Below are 24,238 nucleotides of genomic sequence, written 5' to 3'. Positions count from 1 at the left end.
CTTAGCTGAGAGATTAGCTTCTCTTTGTAGCATGTAGCGCATCACGCAGTCATGGCTGAGCAGCTGATCCTTAGCGTCGCTCACTCTTTGGTTGGTGTCTGTAATTTGCTGCTCCAGTTTCGTCGTTCGCTCAAGCACGTCTTTCAGTGATGCTTCAACCTTTGATAAAGTGAGTTTAGTATCGTGTGAAGCATCCATGTGTTCCTTTCTCAGTTGTATTAGCTCTGCAAGCACAGTCTCCATGTTGTTTTTTCTGTTCACTTACGACCATTGTAGTTTCTGGAAATTGGCAGGTTTCTTTTCACGCAGTCGTTTTACTTTTCTTATCCGCTTCTTTCCTGAGAGTAGACATCTTTGTAATTCGTCGAGTTGTTATAAATTTTATGTTGTATCGTCAAATAAGCTAGTTTTTAGGAGATTTTCCTCGGAGTAGGGTAATCAGCCTGCTTCTCCTTTCATGGCGTCACCGGAAGTCCTCTACATGCCACAATTAAATGAATCAAAATGTCTCCAAAGCATCGGCTGACTGACATAGGGGCCACCGGGGGAATCCAGGTAGATTACAGAGATGTGCATCTCAGCGGCTGTTCATGCAGGGCCGGCCCAAGGTAATATGGGGCCTTAGACAAAACCCCCCGGAACCCGTCCTACTAAGAACCTCAGCATCGCTAACATGTTTAAATATAGATAAGGTTAAGTCTGTGAGAGGGAGACTAGGTTTATTGGCCGAGTTTAAAATCAATCACTGATTATTGGTTATTGGCTGTGATGTATTTGTGTACAAACCAAATCAAACACAAAGATTACACCATATTGTAGTCATGGTAATACAACAATCAAACTATCAAGAAGATTCTTTAAACTTTTACAAAGTAAACTTCCTAATTAAATCCTAAATGTACTATTTATTTTTTCTCAGCTGAATGCATTAAATAAAATATAATAACATTGTTATTCTCTCTAAATGGATGCTACAGGTTTAGATCTATGGTCTGTGTTACAATTAAACCATTTCTAGGGGCCCCTGAGTGTCTGGAGGCCCCTGAATGTCTGGAGGCCCCTGAATGGCCCCTACCAGCAGCTACTGAGTTTTCTTTCCCTTGATATCCTAGTCTTATAATTCTAGGTCTTAGAGGTGCTAACATCAAACTATTATATAGAGTTAACCCCTTTGAGCTTTTTGGATCTATAAGTCAGTCTGCAGCCAGGTTGTTCTAGAGGTTAAATAGATATTATTAGGGCTTAATTAGTAAAATGGCAGCAAATTAGCTTATTTCATAACTTTATAACCTTTGACCTTCTCTCCTCTGGTCTGTTTAACAGCTACAGTCTCAGATCAACTCAGCCCTCCAGGACTGTCAGCAGCAGAAACAGCAACTTTATACCTGTTGGGGAAAATATAGACTACATTTGGTTTGCATTTCCCCACATGATGGCAATGATATAGTAGGATCCAATTAGAGTCTTGATTAATATGGGTTGTTGCTATGTTGTTGTACTGTGTTTTTGTTCAACGTGCCCCTTTTTTAAATTTGAGCCCCTGCCCCTCCAAAGGTCTCTGCACGGCCCTGCCACAGGTGTATGAAAGGGGTATACAATTAGGCATGCAAACTGTTTTTACAAACATATATGAAAGAATGGGTTGCTCTCAGGAGCTCAGTGAATTCCAGCATGAAACTGTGATAGGATGCCACCTGCGCAACAAATCCAGTTGTGAAATTGACTCATTCCTACATAATCAGCTGTATTATAGGTAGGGATGCTCTGATCAGGTTTTTTGCTGCCGATTTCGATACCGATCACCCATGAGGCCGATTACTGCCGATCACCAATCTTTGCCAATTGCCTGGATTGACTGTTAATTTTTCGCTTTAGGTATAAATGATGCCAAGTGATCTGGCAAAATTTTAAAATGATCTGGCAATACATTCACCTAATTTATACATAAACATGCAAAATACTTACAGGCAAAATACAGCAGCTATTCAGTCAAAAAGACAACTGAAAAACCTGCTGATAGGTATTTTTTGTTTACCTAAATACAAAGAAAGAACCACAGACAACGTTATGAGTTTTTAACCAAGCTTCTGCAGAAGGAGAAGACACTGTTCTGCCCCCACTGTGTTTCCAAGTAACAGTTGTGCAGATAGATAAACACTCAGACGATTGACAGGCGTATGTCACTTTAATTGACGTTGCTTTCAATGCCAAAAGAGTGAAACTACAAATAAAGATGAAAAACATGAATTAGAATACCACAGTAGTCAAATCATACAAATAGTAAGGGCACAAATGCTTAATACTGTGTAAATAACATGTCACAATCAGCCTTACAAACATCATCCTTTTACAACATACAGTACAGACCAAAAGTTTGGACACACCTTCTCATTGAATTCAATGAGAAGGTGTGTCCAAACTTTTGGTCTGTATTGAGTACAGACCAAAAGTTTGGACACACAGTTGTGTCCAAACTTTTGGTCTGTACTGTAAATGCCCACAAATACTGTATAGCTGGTGGGCTGGTGCTAATAAAATTAGGAGCCCCCAGGAACTAACACATAACAAACACAGTTTTACGACTAAGGAATCTCTCAGCAGACCGTCTTCAAAGAACATGTTTTAAGGGTTAAAGAAAGGTTAGCTATGTCTCACACACTTTAACAAATTCCTTCTCTCTTGGGTGTTAATACTAAACCTTTAAATGAAAAGCAAACTGGTAACTACTTATGTAAGAATGGTAACAAAATATAATTATTCTAACACCTGCAATTAGTAAAACAATATTTAACAGTAAGGCTCTCAGTACCATAAATTATTAGTCAAATAAATCTCAAAACACTTACCATCAAATAAGTATATCAAATAATGTCAAGTAATAAAGGAGACATTCATTCAAAGTCCAATACAGGTTACATCAAAATAAACAATCCTGAGTTATTAAATCAAAACTTTCTGAGAGCGGGTAGCTGATCAATGCTGGTTCTCAATGGTTGATTCTGACCGAGCTGAGTATATCTGCAGAACAAGAGGAGGCAGAGGAGATCGATTATTTTAAGAGATTATCTGTCTTATGTTAGGACAGCGAAAGTTTTAATACATATCTAAAATCGTTTTGTTTAAGTTACATGCTCCAGCTTTAAGCAGCTGTTCGGTGTGAGAGTTCACTGCTGGGTGGAGATTGAGCAGCGCTCTGTCTGTGAAATATTACTACCAGCAGCGAGTAGCGGCAGTTCAACAGCCAGAGCAGATCCTGGTGTCTTACCAGGATCGAAGACTTGAATTATTTTTCGGATTATTTGTTTCGCTTTCTAACCGTGATGCTAATCTGGGTGAGTGTTGGTAGTCGTGCACTGCTTTACCTGCTATTTGTACTTTTGTTCCTATTGCGCAGTGTGAAGGCAAAAGGAGATCAGCTGTACACGCAGGCTGCGAAGTGAGATAAATGTGATCGGCAAAAAGAGACTGTGATCCACGATCACGATCATACACTTTTTCACGGAAATCGGCCGATCATGATCGGTGGCCGATCGATCGGCACACCTCTAATTATAGGAAAATGGAAGTGTTTGGGAACGACAGCCACTTAACCACAAAGTGGTAGGCCACGTAAACTGACAGAGCGGGGTCAGTGGATGCTGAAGTGCATAGTGCAAAGAAGTCACCAACGTTCTGCAGAGCCAATAACTGCAGACCTCCAAACGTCATGTGGCCTTTAGATTAGCTCATAGAGCTTCATGGAATGAGTTTCCGTGATGGAGCAGCTGCATCCAAGCCAAACGTCACCAAGTGCAATGCATAGCGTCGGATGCAGTGTTTTAAAGAACACCACCACTGGACTCTAGAGCAGTGGAGGCAAGTTCTCTGGAGTGACAAATCACAATTCTCCATCTGGCAATCTGATGGACGGGTCTGGGTTTGGTGGTTGCCAGGAGAACGGTACTAGTCTGACTACATTGTGCCAAGAGTAAAGTTTGGTGGAAGGGGGATTATGATGTGGGGTTGTTTTTCAGGAGCTGGTCTTGGCTCGTTAGTTCCAGTGAAAAGAACTCTGAATTTTACAGCATACCAAGACATTTTGGACAATTCCATACTCCCAACATTGTGGGAACAGTTTAGAACTGGCCCCTTCCTCTTCCAACATGACTGTGCATCAGTGCACAAAGCAAAGTCCACAAAGACATTGATGTCAGAGTCTGGTGTGGAAGAACTTGACTGGCCAGCACAGAGTCCTAACCTCAACCCGATAGAACACCTTTGGGATGAATTAGAGCTGAGACTGAGTATGAAGCCTTGTTGTCCAACATCAGTATGTGACCTCACAAATGCGCTTCTTAACCCGATTCGGGCTACCAGATCGCCGGCGATCTGAGATGCATACATATTTTTCAAATGCCGGTAGAATTCGAACCACGTAAGGTAGAGCAATTTTTTTTTTTGCATATTAAACTGTAAGAATTGCGCTTCCTTTTCCGACCCTAAACATCCCCCCCGAGTTGCTGTGCGCGCGCAGACGAGTTCACAGATTTATAGTAAAAAGGATGGGTCCACAAACATGATGTGGCATCCATCCCTATATTTGTAGATCAGCTCGGGTCTGGCCAATCACTTCCTGTGTTGTTCTGACGTTGACAGAATGAAATACTACGAGATTTCATGAAATGTCACATGACTTCAGGTGAGATTTCATGAAAGTCATTTCCGTTTCCTGCACGTGCTATTTGGCTCTGCTCTTGCAAGGCAAACACCCAAAAAAAAAAAATTATGGAAAGACACGGAGTAAGAAGATTTTACTCTGCGTCCGAAGTCTTGGAGCTCGTCACCGCTCAAGATGGCCAAAATGAGGAGAGGTATTCTTCAGACCCTGATACTGCAGACACTGATGAGGAAGAGGACTTCATCGAAGGGATCGATAAACTTCATGATATGTAAGTGGGCTCTTTTTCGCTCATATATATATATATGTAAAAAATATATAATTTTTTATTTTTTATTTTTTTTTTTACGTAACACAGAACGTGTGATTGAAAACTCTAACTAATCTGTAATGTTACGTCTGTGTGAAGTACTGGCAATATCGTGGAGGAGAAAGATGGCGATCTGAATGAGGATGATGAAGAGGACAATAACGGTGTGGTGGCAGGTGCAAGTAGAGGAAGAAAAAGAAGTCGGGAGGGTCCAGCTAGTAAAAGGAGAGGCAAAAGGTCAGAAACTCATGTGGACACTCAAGTCAAGTGGAAAACAGAGAAGGAGACTGATCATTTGCTGCACCCCCCACTCCATTTCCGTCCAAAGAGGACACCAGGTGTTCAGCTGCCCCTTTCCAATACTGAGATTCCGTCACCTTCAGAGCTATTCAAATTATTTTTTGACCAGGCTACCATAAAGACATTATGTGAAAACACTAACAAAAATGCAGCCAAAAATTTAGCTGCTGGAAAAAAATTTCGTTGGACTGATGTCACAGCTAATGAAATGTATGCATATATTGGACTTACTTTGTACATGGGACTAATGAAACGACCACAATTGAAGGATTTTTGGAGAACCACAACTGCATTTCAGGTTTCATATCCAGGGAAAGTAATGTCCAGAGATCGTTTCCTCAACATCCATACCAATGTCCACATGAGTAACCCAGAGGATGACGCAGTGAACGACCAAAAAAAAGGGACACCTGATTATGACCCACTGCACAGACTGCGCCCCCTGTACGACAGCTTGAGGGTTGCCTGTAAGGCTTTGTACCACCCCCGGAAAAATCTTTCTGTGGATGAAAGAATGGTAGCCACTAAAGCCAAGATTGGGCTAAAACAATATATCAAAAGTAAGCCGACAAAGTGGGGGATCAAACTTTTTGTGTTGTCCGACACCACGGGCTACACTACAGACTTTCACATTTACACTGGAAGGTCCACTCAAAAAACTGGAAAGGGGCTGTCGTTTGACGCTGTAATGTCACTCATAAACAAAGACTATCTTGGCTCTGGATATCACATATACTGTGATAACTTTTATACCAGCCCCGCACTGTTTTGCCACCTTCACAAGCTTGGGTTTGGAGCATGTGGGACGTTCAGAAATTCAAGAGTTGGTGTCCCAAAGACGACCAAGAATGCCCTGACCAAAAAATCACCGCGAGGGTCCATCAGATGGCTCAGAGAGGGACCTCTCATTTTTGTCAAGTGGATGGACACGAGGGAGGTCAGTGTGTGTTCCACCGTGCACACGGCCTTCAAAGGAGATGCAGTCAGACGAGTGGGAAAGGCTGGAGGACAGCATCAAGTCTTGTATGTTCCAGTGCCATCAGCTGTGAGGGATTACAACTGCTTCATGGGGGGAGTGGACTTATCCGACCAGTTGATTGGCTCCTACACTTCATGGCGGAAGTGCAAAAAGTGGTACAAGACGGTCCTGCACCATTTCATAGATATAGCTGTGACAAACAGCTATCTGATTCACAAAGAGATGTGTGCACAGCTGGAGCAGAAGGCTCCAAAACACCAGGCTTTCCAGGAGCAACTGACAGTAGCGCTTTGTGGAGTAGAGCCACAAGCAGCTCCGACTACCAGCTATCGGCACCTGCCTGTTGCAATTTTTGAAGGGGCATCCGTTGAAGACAAAGCAACAAAGGGAAGGAGAAAGTGCAAGCTTTGTGGAAAATGCACTCCATTCATGTGTGAAGCTTGCAAACTTCCTCTCTGTGTTATTGTGGACAGGAACTGCCACAAGGACTTCCACAGCTCCAGTGGGCATGCTAAAAAATAAAGTCCTTGCTCTCATCATGACATTTTGTCATGTGGACAGACATTTTCTCATGTGAATACACAAAGACTGACACACTTTCATTTAAATGTTTGTATTTTATTGTTGATGTACAATGTGCAATGTATCTTCTGCACTTCTTTTTTCTGATTGCACTGATAAAAGCATTTTTTTTATTTTCCCTCGTTTTATTGTTTTTAGAAAATTGGCTGTAACTTTGAAACGAAGCTTTGAAAAAACTCCAAATAAATTGTGTTTGGTTTAGAAGGCTTGTGTGCAACTTTTTTGTATTGGGAACTTTGGTAAATAAAGTTAGGAAACTCTTCATATTTACAAAAATATGTCAAAAAAATTATAAACGGATGGAGTTCTTGTTATTGTTTTGCAAATTTTCTATTTTTAATCAGTTATTATTGATAAATGGCATACAAACTTGGAAAGGAGGACTTATAAGGATTTTATAGATGTAAAGAACATTGGAGTGCTCCTAATAATGACTCTGCAGCATCCAAAAATGTAAAAAGATGCTCATGCGGACTTTTATAATGGTAGTCCTAGAAGAATGGTAAAAAAAATCTCCTTAAACACACTCCTAAACCTTGTGGAAAAGTCTTCCCAGAAGAGTTGAAATTCTACTAGCTGCAAAAGGTGAACGTCTTGATGTTTATTTTTGTTTTCTTATTCATAAATAACAATAACTAATAATAATAATTTAAGGGATCCAAGATTAGATAAACATGTTGGCCTAAATAGGTTATAATTTTCCTATTAACTAAGACATAGCTGTTTGTGATACACCAAAACTCATAATTACTTCAGAAAATATATATCTTTTTTTACACTTTTTACCCATGGAGGTTGCCATTTTTCACCCGATGGGTTGGTGGGCAATTTGGCCCATTCTGTACTGGAATCTACAGAGTAAACACAGAAATGCTAACTTTACCTGAGTTGATGTTAATCATATTGCATTTGACTGGTGAAATTTTAGATAATGCCACACTGTCTATTATCTGTGTATTATTTTATTATAAAAACAGTGAGATTCATTTGGATCGCTTCCCACATGAAAAAAAGAAGAGCACAGTGGAAGAGAACCAAACACAACTTCCAAAGGACCTACATTTGTGCTCTCAACATTTCTCTTCAGAAGACTTTGTCATTTGTGCAAGCAAAATTGACAGACTCTAACGTGATCATTACCTTAACAAGCTACACATAAATGCTGTGCCGACAGTTTCTATACACAAAGCGCTTAAACCCCGCTGTTGACGCACTGAAAAACACTGGGAGGAACATCAGACAACACTTAAAGCTCTTTAAATGCTAAAGGAGCTTTGCAGCAATTGTACCGGTGGCACTATTGCCACCCCGTTTACGTCCAGACCGGGAGACTGGACCCTAAACAGCTGTTATCAGCTTCTTAATTTTGATAGTCTTTAAATATTTTATGTAAGCTTATCTTGTTAAACAAAGTTGAAACAAATAAATTAATAAAATAATGTGTAAAAAGCAGTACATTTCTCCATTAAGCATAAAAACAGTTTGACCAGTAACTGGATGAAACATGGTTTTACTGAGTGGCTGCTTTGTACACTCAAGAAACTCTAAGATTAAAGCAATTACAGAATACATTATTGCACCCTTTTATTTACTGCTCCTTTTTAAATCTGTCTGCATTACTGGTTGTTATGAAGGCTTGATATAATGTCTCGTTGATATGCAGCATAACTACCAGTGAAAATATTAACAAATGAGTAAATCCTTCTCTAACTACGTCTGATTTCTGTCTAACTTGTATTCAGCCAATGTTCAGCCTTAATGACATGGTACACCGATAAGGGATACATAACTGCAATATGAGGGAGTCACTCAAGAGAGCAGCCCCCTGCTATACTTGACATGATAGATAAATTGCAAGGAAACAGTGTGTATATGTATGCATCACAGTCAGTGTTTGTGTGTTCAATGGTTACTGGGGGGTTAATATACGCCTAGCGTAACGAGAGGGAAATTGCTTCTTGCTGCCGAGCCCTCAGGCTAGAACATCACAGTTATGATGAACAAGTGTGTTACAAAGCCTTCACTTAAGAGGCTGCCACACACACAATGAACACACACACATTTTTGCAGTACAAAGAAGGGGGCTTGCATTAAGGAGAACCTACCTCCAATCATTTTGGCTGAATTCTACTTCACTCTTTGGGCCCTCTTTCTACAGTCTCAATCCTGCATTTGTAAGGGATCTCAATCGTCTGAGTAGCGAGAGGGCAAAGGGAATTTGCTTTGTGGCTAAAGTCAACTCATACTTTGATGAAGAATTCTCCAAAAAAAATATGAATCCTCACAAGGGGTTGATATTAATGCCGATAAAGGTGAGCCTATGTCCAGTTTGCGTGAAAGGAGGCACGCATGATCCATACCACGTTAAACTTCAAAGATCCTGCCACAACATCTCTAGGCACCCAATGTACAGAAGCACTGATGGTGTGATTGGTGCACGCTTTGTGCTCTGTTCAATACATCATCTATAAACCCATCTTTCAGTAAAGCCTGGCGGCCCACCAGACTTTTAATACAATGAGGGAATTGCTGAAAGGAGTTTGGGGGGTTGATTGCCCAATCGAAATGTCTCTTTGCACTTTGAGAAAGTTTTGACTGTGACCTGCAAGTTGTGTGGCAAAGGGTGACTTCCAAGGACAGTCCTTGCATACAAAACAAGAGCTAAGTTTCGAGTGCACCTGCAGTAGAATTGGAAATGTAGGATGGTCTGGTCATCTGATCAGAAAACCTTCTGGGAAACTTCTTTTGGAGGTTTTCTGGGGCACATCCCACTGGGAGGACACTCCAGGGAAGACATTGCAATTAGGACTGTTGTAAACAAATATTTTAGAAATCAAATATCTATTGATTATTCTTAAGATTAATCGAGTAATCTGATAAAATAAAAAGATAAAATAAAACATTGGTAAATCTAACATAACAGCAGTATTACTATCGGATATCAACATCAGGCCAATTTTTCACATTTGAGCTTCCCTAACGATAACTTTTCTGTAGTTTAGAAAATCAATTTGTAACAACAATAGCTCACTTTCTAATCAACCTGAAGAAAAAGAATACAAAAATCTGAAATTATATTCAATTTAATAATAAGGAGGCAGGCTCACAAATACACTTATAAAAAATGTCTATACTCCAGCTTTTGGTTTATGTATTTATCTCCAGTCAGTTTAATAGATGAACTCTCACCTACCCCAGACATTTATAGCTTTTGGGTTTATGTTAGTGACAGGATTTTACACCTTTGTTCGTCACACACAGGAACATCTACCATCTATGTAAAGTCACGATGTGCTCCGCCACCCATTTGTTGTGACCGGAATGATATGAAATAAATTTTCAGTTTCGTCCGTAAAGCTACACTTGTGTTAATCATCATCTGCCCGCCATGTTTAGTTTATCTGCTCTCCTGTATAAATGCACCTTCAGCGCTCTTCCCCGCCGTTCGCTCTGAATGTCAGCCACTAGGCAGCAGCTCCGTGAGGAGAAAAGCTGCCGTACTCCAGGCATTGCGCCAGTCATTTTAAGAATGCTTATTGGGCCCCCGAAAAATGACAAAGACCCAGACATTATCATCAATCAATAAAATCCTCCCAGGCCGAACATGAAAACTGGACGTTATGATGCTAACACTTAGCTTTCGTCAACAACTCAGGGGGAAGTGAGAGCGCTGGGCAACACAAATAATAACCCGGCCGGAACATGGAGCACTAAATAACAAAAAAATTATTTAACGAAGCTTCGAGGCAGATAAATTTTCCTCGAGGAATTTTAATAATCGAGGTACTTGAATCACTTGAGGAGTTGTTTCAGCCCTAATTGCAATATGGATTATATATCCCTTCTGATTGGAGAATGTCCCTTGGAAGAGTAATGTCTGGGTTTCCATTCTGAACCCGTTACCCAGTGGATAGATGGGTACAATATGAATTTCAGTTAAGTTCAATTAAGTATTTAGTACGGCATAATAGCACATGCAGTATTGTTGAAAATCAGAACTCATTTTAAAAGCACGAAAAATGTATTTATCAAAGGGTACATTTGGTGTCACCCTTGTGTTTTTTCTTAAACATAAAAATAATTTGTATTTAAATGTGCAGGATTGATGAGTATCAGAAATGGGGGAAAAAACTGATAATGTTGTATCATGTGCACATCATGTTTCAGCTTTGCGTAGAAGGATATGATGAGTATGGTTGCTTAAGGTTGTCTGTAGCAGGGGCGGATGCCAGGGGGGCACTGGGCCACCCTGACATGTAATTGACCCTCCCAAGTGCCCCCCCTGATGACTGACATGTAACAACACCAGGTTTATTCCTATACAGTATTTGGAATCATTGTAAGCCACCCTAGTATGCAAAGAAGAAAAAGAATAAAAATATGAACTTACTCAACAAAGCAAGCCGTCCTGTACTGCTGGATGTTCCTCTTGTGCTGCGGTGCGGTGCAACTCTAAGGCTAAATCACACTTCATACCAGGTGATGGTAAAACATCAATAATTTATTTACTGATCTCCACAAAAAAGACAGAAAAACAACTGAAGAAGGGAGAGGGGGGCGAAAATGTTTGTAGTTTGGAACAGAGATTGCGCTACACTTTTTCGTTGTCTATCAAATGATAAGTTAATTGCATTTTATTTCCATTATGTAGTCATCAACTTTTTCTCTGCAGTAAGAACGTTTTTGAAATCAGTTAACATTTCACCAATTGAAGGGATCGGAATCCAGCAAGTCTCTGATCGTTATCTGATCCCGCACTCACTCCCCTCGGCGGGAGAAAAATCCCGCAGATGCGGATCAGCTGCTCTGGACACTCCAAAGCCTCCGGTCCACTAAAGCGTCCAGATTAGAAATGATAATCGGACAGAAATTGTTCTTATATTGATCGATAGTGAGCTCCGTGATGTTCTCTGTTCATAAAGTTGAAACTGTCTGCGCACCAAGTGGTTGGTTGCGCGTTATCACAGTCTGGAAACGAAACCAGCAGACGAAACCGCTCTCTGTGCTTATCAAAAGGAGGGTGAGGAGGGGATCCGACAGATTAATTCAGTTAAGTTTTTATTGGTTTTGTTTTTAGACCACCATTAGCGCAGTGTAACTACATGTTGTATATTTGCCGTTCGTCATCTGATGTGTGATTAATTGGAAAGTAACGGTCGAGCTGCGTGCGCATTTACTGCGCTTGTTATCTGCACTTTCATTTCTTTCCTTGCTAAGCAGTCAGCTGCTAGTCCTCTATTTAACACTAGGATAGCTCAGTTTTCGAGTCCTTCCCATATCGGCTCACCAGGGCCAAAAGGCCGGAGTCCACCCTGACGACTCTGATGGCTCAAATTAGCATCCCTTCTTCAATTGTAAATGTGGTCGTTGACCGTCAGGCCAGAAGGTAGGAATGTGAATAGTCCATGTTGGGGGTGGGTGCAATCTATGATGGAGGCAGCTCTACAGTAGACTCTCCTGTAGGTAGTGCTCTTCAGTTTAGTTTTGAAGCATACATGAAGTGTTTTTGGAGAGATGTGACCTTTTGCAGCTGATCCATGATGTTGTGCTGCATTATCCAGGTCATTTTGCCAAATGTACATAGAGTTTGCAAAACATACAATCTGTTTCAAGAAATGTGCAAAGGTTTTTCTAAAAGAAATTAGTAATGTTTCTCTTTGAAATAAAGCTAAGAGGGTATAAAATGACAGTTTAGAAAGAGCAGCATGCACAGCGTGGTTGAGACTGAGGATACCACCAAAAGGAAGCCAAACACGGTCACAGATTACAACAAAACAAAGTGTGGTGTGGATGTGATGGACCAAATGGTGCGGGAGTACAGCGTGCGTGCAGGAACACGGAGATGGCCAGTTGCGGTGTTCTACAACCTGATTGACATGGCAGCACTGAATGCACATGTGCTTTATCAGGCATGCACTGGGGTGAAGGAGAGACGGGTAGACTTCCTTGTTGAACTTGCTAAAGAGTTCGGTAACTCTCATGTGAATGAGAAGAAGGCACACAAGGAGAAACTGATTCGGGAACAACCTTCCACACCCAGCCCAGGCAAAAGGGCGAAGTGTCAGGTCAACCAGCGAACATTTTTCTCCTCAAACATTGTCCTGAGCCGTATGCAACGAAATTTCGTTCTTTATACACCCTGTGCATTGAAAATGACAACAAAGTCAGTCTAAGTCGAAGTCGAAGTCTAAGTCTATTGTGCAACTGTGAGATGCGTTGAGGCCATTACCAGGGTACTGATAAGGTAATGGCCCTATTTACTGAACAAAAGCACCTGCTAGATAAAATCCTTCAGGCCAGTTGGACTATCGAAGCCGAAATAGGTATACGTCAAAGTGGACTAACTCAAGCTATTCACAACAATATGTAGATCGTCACAACTTGATCGCGCATTCTCTTTAGGCTTTCTCCATGTACTGCAGGCTAAATGCGCCAGAAGCCCGAGCCCCATCAGGCAAATAGTTCTGGTAATCCCGGAGCAGATTTCAGGTCGGGTCTAAATTCTGGCGAAAAATGCATATTTTAATTTGATAAACCATTTGAAGACGAAGTAATCTGTATTGCTCCATTTGTGATTTGTTAAAACAATCAGAGAAGAGCCAACCTGTAAATTTGTCTTCAAAAGTTTTTGTGAAAAAAAAACTTGTTTAATTGGTATCGGTATCAGCAAGCACTTAGACTGTAGGCCTAGATTAGCAGAAGAAATACTTGATCTTGATTGTCTTAATATGTAATGAAGTGTTAACAGAATAGGTTTAAATATTCAGCAAAATTATTCAAAAACAGACTGTTGTAGTCAATTTACTCTACATACGCACACTCGCACAAGCTCACACACCCACATGTATATATATATATATATATATACACACACATATACATGTGTGTATCAGAGGTCGCGTTAATGGAATATTTTCTGTATTTGACCTGTTATTTCTTTAAACGACCGGAAAATTTTTTTTTTTTTGAACAAAGACTTTATTTTATCAGATCAATATTCAAAATCAATGATTAATACTCGACCGGAAAATTTAAAGCCAGTCCGTCATTTTGCAGGTTATAATTAACACCCTTGACTGGTGCACATGAGCAGACATTATAGACTTTACGCAGGCAACGGAAATCAATTAATAAATAAAATCCTTTCTGAATATCATCTCATGGACACTGAACTAAATGCGTCTTTCTGACCCGGAGATGACAGCGTGTTGAAGAGTTATGGACCGGACGCTTTGGAGTGTCTGGTTCAGAAGCTCGTTCCAAACCTTTGGTGGAAATGGCGCCTTTAATTCCAGTCTCCATTAAATACAGAACAGAGAAAACTAAAGAGAATGCAATGTTGAGCTAATTCATTTATAGTCTAAACAGGAACCGGCAACTTATCTTGAGGAAATAAATAAAGCTGCATCAGTTAGCTATGAGCAGTCCGTTGCACAACCAATGCGGATGTGTCTCCGGCGCTGGGTATATTTAAACTTAACTGCGGTTTCAACAAAAGGAGCCTTCTGGGTGCACGTTACCCTCCTGCGCCCAGGTTAAAAAGCTTGCAGAGTTCAGTTGATCGGTTTGGTTCAGACAGATCCAACTGACTGATGAAATAGCGCAAATTTCTCTGCAGATGCGACCAGGTGAAATTTGTGAAGCTGTGCGTTCAGAGACAGGTGAAGTGCTTGTAATTTAAGTGGAGTTGCTTAATTTAATTTATTGTAAGTTATTGGGGCCACAGTCAGTGGTTTGTGTGACTACAGAGAAAAAGTTAGATGCGTTTATCTGCTTTATGTGTGATGGAATCTGGATTCACGGTTTAACTAGGTGAATATTAATTAAACTGCATAAAAATATAAAAATGCGACTAAATAGCCTAATGTTAATATGATTATAATTTGACTGGTAAATAGTAAATAGTAAACACAAATAGCAAATAGTACATGACCGATTTATTTAATGTGTGTATATATATATATATATATACAAATATATATATATACACACACACACACACATATTTCTCATTTGTGGCCCCCCTGAGATAACCCTGGCCCTCCTTTGGCCCCCCCAAATTTAAAAGTCTAGCTCCGCCACTGGTCTGTACATATGTGAATTACTGTAAGTGAGTGTTTGTCAACAGGAATAATATTGTATGAGTGGAGCTGTCACAGCAGACTGTCTCATCATGGCATGATCGTAGGGTCAGCGGGGGAATGATGGAGGGTGTGGGCAGCTGGATGTCTTGGCTGATATAAAACCCTTTCAGTTGGAGAGTGAACCTGTCACTTAGTGTGTGTTTGGGTGCATGTGTTTTAGAGTGACAGAATAAACACAGATAAGTGCCCGTATCTGTCAACTAGTCAAGATTGTGACGAGCCGATTGAATACAGTCTAAAAGGTCAAAGTCAAGAGTCATATAATAGAAGTTTAATAACTGGGCTCTGGCTGTTAAAGATTTGTGTGGAAACTCCAAAACACACACACATTAGAAAGACTATAGAATCAGGGACAATATTGTAATTCTGTGCAACAATAGTGAGTGTTCTAATTAGGTTGCATCAAGCAGTTTTTCCACATTGTTTCTTTTTGTTTTGTGTAGGTAATGTGGTGTGTATGTGTGTGTTTGCAAGATGCATTTGTGCTATGCCATATATCTCTGTCTTGCCTCAACTAGCATTTGCTGTAAAATGGTAGCTTATTACCTGTCCCTGCTGGTCTTTCCGAACAAAAGAGGGGTATGCATAGAATATTACTGCTTAGGAGCAGCTGAGTAGAGGTCACAGCAATGTTGGCCTTTTTATTCTTCATTGGACACAAGGCCATTACTTGCAACTGCATAACAGCTACAATTGTTTATGCCTTGTAGTTTTTTGTTTTTTTTTTGTGAGAAATGGTGTTAAGTTTTGATGAGTTTACAATTTATATTTACGTTGATAACCTTTTAAATGTGTCTGCATTGTTAAACTGGCAAATTAATACCTACACTACCTTAGAATGTAGGTTCTAAGGTCTAAAGCTGATTCCGCACGAATCAGATTTTGTGTGGATAAAGGCTGCCAAATGCTCTGGCTTACTTCTCTCTATGTACTTGAGGTGGACATAAATTTTTATGCCCACATACATGTAGTTTGTGACGTGCAGTAAACTGCTGGACTCAAAACAGTGTTCACATCAAACTGTTATGTATGTGACTGAGCTGATAAGGTTGGGAGTCTGTGCAACCAGTTGAAAAGAAGGACAGGGTGACTGGCACTCTGTGTGCACACTGACAGGAGTAGGGTGGCTGTCCTTTTGGAGGAGAAACTAAGCTCATCGGATTGCGAATATCCATTCAACTTGTGGGAAATGAAGGAATTTCTGACTGGCCTCAACAAAATCAGGAACAAGTCTCCCCAGCAGCATTTTTGAGTTGTTCACAGATTCTAAAAGTGTGGATTCTAAGCTTTCTAATGACACCAAACACATGAAATTTAAAAAAGAGAGGAGAAGATATGTTGATTAGTCAGAGAAAACAGGTCTTAACGTTTGACAAGAATTGTTCCCACACCTGAAGAGCTACGTGGAGGTGTTAACAAAGGCTGTTATTTACATTACTTTACATAAACCCTGCCCCCCAGCACTGATTGTGAACAGGTGTGCAGGGTTTCCCCAAGAAAACTTGCTAAACCCTGTGGTCAGGGGCAGTCCATCAGCGGCCCACCGTGTTTTTGTATTAGAAAATGTTGACAGGAAATCTAAAAATATTACTGTGAAATTATATATTACTGGAAGACATTGTTGACAATACACCTATAGTGTTAAAATACAATTAAAATAAATATAAATTTTTTGCACTTCGGTTGTACTTTAGTTAAGCATAAATGAACTAAGCAGTTGCTTAGGCTCCCTAGAGCATCAGGGCCCGTATAAATAATAACATTTTATCAGAGACCATACATGCACTGTAGAATTTTAACATTTGTTTATAGAGAATGACGATGCTTTCAGCAGAGATAATTAAAAATAATTTAAATTGGGCATGCCGTGGTGGCGTAGGGCAGGGGAGTGCAATCCTGGTCCTCGAGGGCCGGTGTCCTGCAACTCTTAGATGTCTCCCTGGTTCAACACACTGCTGAATCACCTCCCAAGTGCAGTCAAGTTTTCCAGAGTCCTGCTAATGACCGCATTATTTGACTCAGGTGTGTTGAAGTGGAGATGCATCTAAAAAACCGGCCCTCGCGTACTGGAGTTGCCCACCCCTGGCGTTGGGGATAGCTCGACCCATGTTTGGAGGTCTTGAGTCCTCAATGCGGCCGTCACGGGTTCGACTCTCGGACCCGATGTTATTTGCCGCATGTCTTTCCCTCTCTCCTTCCCCCTTTCCTGTCAGCCTACGTTCATATAAGGGACACTAGAGCCCACACAAGACCCCCTGGAGGGGTGAAAAATAAAATAAAATAAAAATAATTTAAATTGTTAAACATTAAAATGTAAGATTTAAAAGAGCTGGCAAGTTTACTTTGTGAAAGTGCAAAGATCAATCTTCTTAGTTTGATTGCATTGTTGCCAATAGCTGCTTCCTGATGCTATGAGTTTAATCTTTGTGTTTGAGCTCTTCGTTCACAAATACATCTCAGCAAATTATAATGATCACTGATGTTTGGCCTATTAAACTTAGCCTCCTCTACCAGATTCCATTTACTGTATGTTGAAATGCTGTTAGGAGTGTTAATGTGCTAAGCAGGAACAGGGGCCCCTAAATCAAATTCTCGTCAATTCGCCATTCTTCCTTGGGCCGGCTGTGCATGATGAGCTAGAAGTGTCATGCTGTATTGACCACCATTACCAAGCATCTCTGTTTATGGGAGAGACACAAAGGGAGATTTAATTTATCTGGCCTTCAGTAGAGACTAAGTTTTTCCGTTTCGTGACTGTTAGGTTTGTAATAAGAGCCCCGGAGACTATTTGGTTTGGTAGCCCAGGCTTTATGGGACAAGTTTTTATGATCTGTTCTGCGGCCGCACACTAAGGTCTGCCTGACCGGAGGAGCAGAGGTAGAAAGAACATTTGATATGGCGCAGTTTGGTGCACTGTGGCGCTGTAAACACCTCCCCCCCAAGCCTCCATCCCCCACCCCCAAAAAACCAGCATGCTGCTTGACTATGAGGCGAGTGAGACAGCTAAGCAACCGTGGAAGACAGTGCTTCCATGTTGGTAGGAACACACAAGTAAGCGTTATCAAGCTGCACCGCAGACAAAGAGCCAAGCACTGTGAGCATACAGCACACATAATTCTTTGTTCACATAGACATATCATTCTCACTGCACTACATGCTCAGTGCGCACCTCTAAAAGCACAACTATTTGTGATTCACGTTGAGTTTGCGCAAGTGGAACAAGAACTGTGGCTTTTAAACTTGACGCCTATACGGATACATTATTCTCTGAAGATAAATTATTTCTAACAGGGGGTTCATATAAATTCTTATAGACATGAACCTGCTTTGCAGGAACACCTTCAAAATCATCTAGTTTGAGTGAGAGGTGAAACACGCGATCTGCGCCAAGGTGAACTTCAGAGATCCAGCCGCGACAGCGTGAGGCAGCCATCGCACAGAGGCGCCAACGGTGTGATTGGTGCGTGCCAATCACACCATTGGCGCCTGTCTTACCTAGGTAGAAATACTGTATGTATTTTTAGAAGTTTTTAAAATCCACTGAATGTATTAAAACTTGTGATCCAACAAATAAACGGGGGGGAGGGGTGCGAGGGAGATCAGAGCGAGTATTGTGTCTCTTGCAATTCCGTTCTTTTTCAGTTTGATACATAAAAATGCAAAATAATGTCATGATCCTGGGTTGTTCTAGATTTTCTTGCTTGTCTTTTGATTATTTAGCCCTCTTGTGTCATCATTCCCCTGTACTTGGTTCCAGCTGTTTGTCATTTCCTTGATTGATTTATATATTCCTATCTTTGTCATTGTTTCCTTGATTGATTTATATATTCCTATCTTTGTCATTGTTTCCTTGCTGGATCTTGTGTCTTATTCCGTCTTCCCCACATTGTCTCCCTTTTTGTCATTCCCTTGTCTGTTTCTCTCATGGCTTTTGATCCTGTAGTGTTGTTTGGACTTTCACTAAACGTCCATCATTTCAACTTCCAATCTGGTCAGCCTTGATCCCTCACTTACTCCATCGTATCATGTCATATACTCAATGGGATAAACTATTTCTCATACACTTAGTCCATTATGGTTCAGCAAAATGGCTGGAGCAATTTGAAAGAGAATTACCCTAAATTTGAAGTTGAGTGTCAATGGTTTTGATTGTTTTTCTTAAGCCTAGTTCACATGGCAGAATTTTTTTTGTCCTAATTTTCTCTTTCTGACAATTAACGTCTCACATTCTAGGAATATCACTTAAAGTAATTGTAACCCTGTCCGTGTGAGACGACACCTCGCTGTTTCTTAGACTCTGCGTTGTGTTTTCTTTAATGGTGGTTGTCGGAAGGAAACTTGAGGCAGGAATCGGACACACACGACGGTTGAGATCGTGGTTCAGACCGTTTATTCGGACCAATCGACAGCACAGCGGCTTCGCCTTCAGAATTCACAGCAAATACTGCGTGTCAATATAAGTCTCATTAACGCAGTTATTTTATTTTTTTTTTGTTTAACAGATACAGCATATATTAAAAAAAAAGAAGAAAGAGACAAAACAATACAAAACTAACTACTTGGACATTAAAAGTAACATTTGGCTACATTGAGGAGCTGGCGGTCAGTATTGCTTACCTTCAGAATTCACAGCAAATACTGACCGTTGTACTGCCAGCGCACCGTAACAGACCCCAAGTACGGTGTTCTTCAACGGACACACTTTACCAACTTCCACAACTCAAAGAACAAATCTAACATTTTGGTGGCATCCGCTGACATATTTAAGCCACTGCCCTACATAATCATAACCAATAATAGAGCGTGGTGTGTTAAAACTTATCTGATCCAGTCGGTAGAATGTTGAATGTCTGATCTAAAATCGGGGATATTGAACACACCTGGATTGAATATTTGGGTAAACAGGCTTCTGCAGTATTTGATGGTCATGCAATCATTTGAATCAGCATTTCTGGAATAGCGGCACATCTAAAACGTGCAGAGCAGGGGAGACTGAGGACTGGAATTGAGAAGCACTGGTCTAGTGGAAACAATGTGAATGTTTATCCAACATTTTGTCCAAGGAACATCAAAAGAAAGGACAAGGAGAGGAGTTGGAGCGAAACTGCTACCCACAGTTGATGTTCCAGTTAACTTTTTAGCTATCCATCATTAACTTGACATAAGTTAGTTATAAGGATAAGTTTATTCATTCACCCAATGCATGTAGCTGGCACTGTCACTAGCTACATGCATTGCAGGTAGATTGTAATTGTGATTGAAAAACATTTATTGCTGGTACACACTGCAAGATGTTAAGATTAGTGGACTTGGTTGTTATTCTGTCCCCATTATTTTCAATATGAACATGAAAACAGCAAAAACTTAATCATAATTAAATGGTGAAGCAAAATAAAATGACAGAACAGAAAACAATTAAAACACAGCAGTAGTAACAAATACTAACGGGTGCCCAGAAGAAAATCTTTGCGAATCACTGTCTCCACTTGTTTATCCAAAGTCTTTTCTTTTTGTTGCGTTTTATCGCTTAAAATGAGTCCACAAGCCATCTCTACTGCTTCTACATTGTCAGGTATGTTTGTTTACTCTAAATTTACGAAGGGTATGGAAGGGTTTTACGGAATTTTATGTCTGGAATCTGAATGTGAAATCGGTTGGTGTGTGGTGTCCTGCAGTGTGGTTGGACAACACACACGCTACGATCAAACCTGTTATACTTAAGATTTTTCATCAGCTTGTGTGTGGTCTCTAAAGTTTTGAAAATCAGTTGGCAATTTTAAAATCCTTCTGTGTGCACTAAGAATAAGTTGATCTCAAAGAGAGCTCTCATCCAAGCTCTTGGTTTAAAGATGGACTCAAAATGAACTCCCAAACCTACGAAGACACTTTCTTCAAGCAGTGGTACAGAAAAAAGTCTGTATCTTTCAAGAAGACCATGATTTTTATGCAGGACAATGCTCCATCGCATGCATCGAAAGGTAGCGTTAACGGAATATTTTCCGTATTTGACCAGTTATTTTTTTAAATGACCGAAAAATTTAAAGCTCGTCGTCATTTGACAAGTTATAATTAACACCCTTAACTGATGCACATGGGTAGACATTATATACTTTACGCAAAGACTTCATCGCAGAAGCAACTAAAATCAATCAATAAAAAAATCCTTCTGAATATTATCTCATGGACAGTGAACTATCATGGATTGTTCACTGTCTTTTTGACCAGGAGTTGACAGCGCGTTGAAGAGTTATAGACCGGACGCTTTGGAGCGCGTCTGGTTAAGAAGCTCAGTCCAAACCTTTGGTTGAAATGGTGCCTTTAATTCAAGTCTCCATTACAGACCAGAGAAAACTAAAGTGTCATGAAGTGGTGCGGGTGAGGTGGTGAGGCAGACCCAGATGAGATGAATAATGGATGTTTAATGGTAATAAGTCCAGCACAAGCAGCAGGCACAAGGAAACACTGACCAGGACTAGACTGAACATTGACGACGACAAACTAGACTCTACATTGACGAATAATTGACGAGGACCCGACGAGGAACAAGGAACACAGGTGGAGTTAAATACATGGGAGGGTAATCACAGAAACGAGACACACCTGGGAACAATCAAGGGGAGGACAGGACAACGAAGAGACTAAGGACACAGAAAAACTCTAAATAAACACAGAAAAACACAGATCCTGACATAAAGAGAATGCAACGTTGTGTTAATCCATTTATAGTCTAAACAGAGGAGCCGGCAGTTTATCTTGAGGAAAGAAATGACGGTGCAGAAGTTAATTAGACCGTAACATGCGCAGTGCGCTGCACAACTAATGCGGATGCGGCTCCGCCGCTGCGAAGAATTAAACTTAACTCACCCAGCGGTTTTAACAAAGGGAGCTGGAACACGTTACCCTCCCGCACCCAGGAGAGCGGCGTTCTGGAGGAGCGCGGCAGACGAATTATATGTCCGTTTCGGAGAAGCGAAACCACGCAAAAAAAAAAATTATATAGGGTATATAAAATATATATATTTTTGCAAGAACGCCCGGACTGTGCACAGATTTCTCTGCAGATGCGGACCAGCGGGAATTTGTGAGGCTGCGCGTTCGGACCGTGAAGTGCTGGCAATTTAAGTGGAGTTGTTTAATTTAATTTATTATAAGTTATTGGGGCCACAGTCAGTGGTTTTTGTACGGAGAAAAATTTTGAATCATTCATCTGCTTTATGTGTGATGGGATCTGGATTCACGGCGAATATTAACTAAACTGCATAAAAATGCGGCTAAATAGCCTATGTTAATATGATTATAATTTGACGTGTAAAAATAGAACATGACCGATTTTCTTTTTAATGTTGTCGTCAAGATGACAGATAACAAAAAAGTCTAGCGTGACCTCTGCATGCATCAAAGTACTCAACTATGTGTCCAGCCAGTAAAGGCCTTAAAGATGAAAGAATAATGAAGTGGCCCTCACCAGACCTAAACCCCACTGAGAACTTTTGGGCCCTTCTTAAATGTGAGATTTATTGTGAAGGAAAACAAAACACATCTCTGAACAGTGAGGCTGTAATTGCTGCTGCACAAAAAGTTGATCGTCAACAGATCAACAAACTGACAGAATGTAAGGCTTATAAATGTTATTGAAAAGAAGGTGGCTATGTTGGTCATTGATTCATATTTTAAATGTCAGAAATGTTTGTCAATTTTGAGTTCTATGTTTATTTTTCTCACTTTAATGGATGACAATAGAGAACTAAGCTGGGAAAATTTTCCGTTTTAATCCGCACAATAATTCTGCACACTAATTGTTGCCCAATAATCGTGCACACATAGATACTGTACCAAAAAAGCCAAAATCTGACTTTTACTATCTTAAATATTCAGGTTTGAGAGGTTATTAACATTTTGGATTGACTGAGAATGCTGTAGTTGTTCAACAATAAAATCAACCCTCAAAATTACAATTTTGCGTAATAATTCTGCACGCAGTGTAAATATGCAGTCATGTAAAAGGAAGGTTGGCTAGAGTTCCATGAAGGTTATGCTTTTTAATAACATTGGGAGCTGTTGTCTCAGCAACATGTAGCAGCTTAATCTGGTAACATTCATCTTTCAACATGAATATTAATGATTCTCCTTCCGAGCTTCTTAGACTTTGCTTCTTTGTTTTCTCTGGTCAATGTTAATTATGGTGCACACAACACTCACCTATAAACAGTACTTTTTCTGTTTCATTTGAAGGAGTAGTTAATTACTTAAGAGCACTACTAATGCTGTTATCAGAACTGTTACTCCCATTTATGTTGTCACAGATAATTGAGGTTGGTATTCTGTCCTAGAACTAAATGTTCTTGTACAGTTTGACAAATAATCAGTGTCAGAAAAGGAAAATATTTGTTGATCCAATATAAAAACTTCAAAACTGGAGCCTCACAAAAAAGCAACATGTTATTGATTAAACATCTATGTAAACACAACCACTCATAGCTTTAAATTGCGTGTACTATCCTAATACAGGCAGCATGATAAACATAATATGATCAAAGATTATCTCCAATCCTCCTAGATCAGTACTAATGTCTACAGAAATTCTTGTTTATTGCTAATGATTACAGTTGGTGTTGTAAAAACAGACTTCACAAGAAAAATACTGATATTTATGAAAAAACAGTAAGCATTTAAGCAAAGTCTCAAAGATAATGTGTTTTCATTTCTGAAGGAAAGGAATAAACAGTTGCTGCTATGCAATTTTTTATAATCGGAACTGAGCCTCAATGGTAAAATTTCATTAGATGAAATTGTTTTATAGCCACAAGTAGTTCCTTGTTGGTGGTTCTAGTATTTCATGAATAGTTGCAGTCATTAGTTACACTTGCTTGATCTTAGCTTCTGATATCATGTTTCTTTGTTTCTTGGTTCACAATTTCAGTTTTTGAGTTTCTGTACTCCTGGGTTTTTTATCTCTGCCAGTGTTTACTTCTATTAGTAAGCTGTTTTGACTGTCTGACTACTTAGGTCCTGCTCGTCACTGTTACATGACACCTGCAAAAAGTCAGAAACCCTTTGCAGAGTTTTATTTGGCTGAGCATATTTTTCTGAAAGTAAAGAGGTTATCCTTTTGTTTAGCTGAATGGTTTATTATAAAAACCTGAAGCTACCTATCAGTCTTGCTTGCAACTGAGAGATGCACTGATCCGATATTAATATCTGTATTGGTCCCGATATTGAAAGAAATTCTAGATCTGATATTGGTGACAATGTTCCCGATCCATAAG

The 24,238-nt window shown here is 40.1% G+C and overlaps 2 protein-coding genes across 3 annotated transcripts in view; both read left to right on the top strand.

Annotated features, from left to right (window-relative positions):
* Positions 1–24,238, top strand: part of LOC116720704 (protein sidekick-1) — a 493,826-nt gene that overhangs the window by 178,191 nt on the left and 291,397 nt on the right. The window lies entirely within an intron of this gene.
* On the top strand, positions 4,746–7,032 carry LOC116720706 (piggyBac transposable element-derived protein 4-like). Its single transcript, XM_032564102.1, has 2 exons — positions 4,746–4,928; positions 5,067–7,032. The coding sequence occupies exons 1-2, from the start codon at positions 4,765–4,767 to the stop codon at positions 6,766–6,768; spliced, it is 1,866 nt and encodes a 621-aa protein (XP_032419993.1). The 5' UTR covers positions 4,746–4,764; the 3' UTR covers positions 6,769–7,032.

This window comes from Xiphophorus hellerii, chromosome 5 (assembly GCF_003331165.1).
Source record: "Xiphophorus hellerii strain 12219 chromosome 5, Xiphophorus_hellerii-4.1, whole genome shotgun sequence".
Taxonomy (NCBI): domain Eukaryota; kingdom Metazoa; phylum Chordata; class Actinopteri; order Cyprinodontiformes; family Poeciliidae; genus Xiphophorus; species Xiphophorus hellerii.
This window is presented reverse-complemented; position numbering and strand designations above follow the sequence as displayed.

Coding starts and splice junctions, on each gene's coding strand:
- LOC116720706 (XM_032564102.1), top strand. CDS start 4,765: ATGGAAAGACACGGAGTAAGAAGATTTTACTCTGCGTCCGAAGTCTTG. Junction 4,929..5,066: donor ATCGATAAACTTCATGATAT/GTAAGTGGGCTC, acceptor GTCTGTGTGAAG/TACTGGCAATATCGTGGAGG.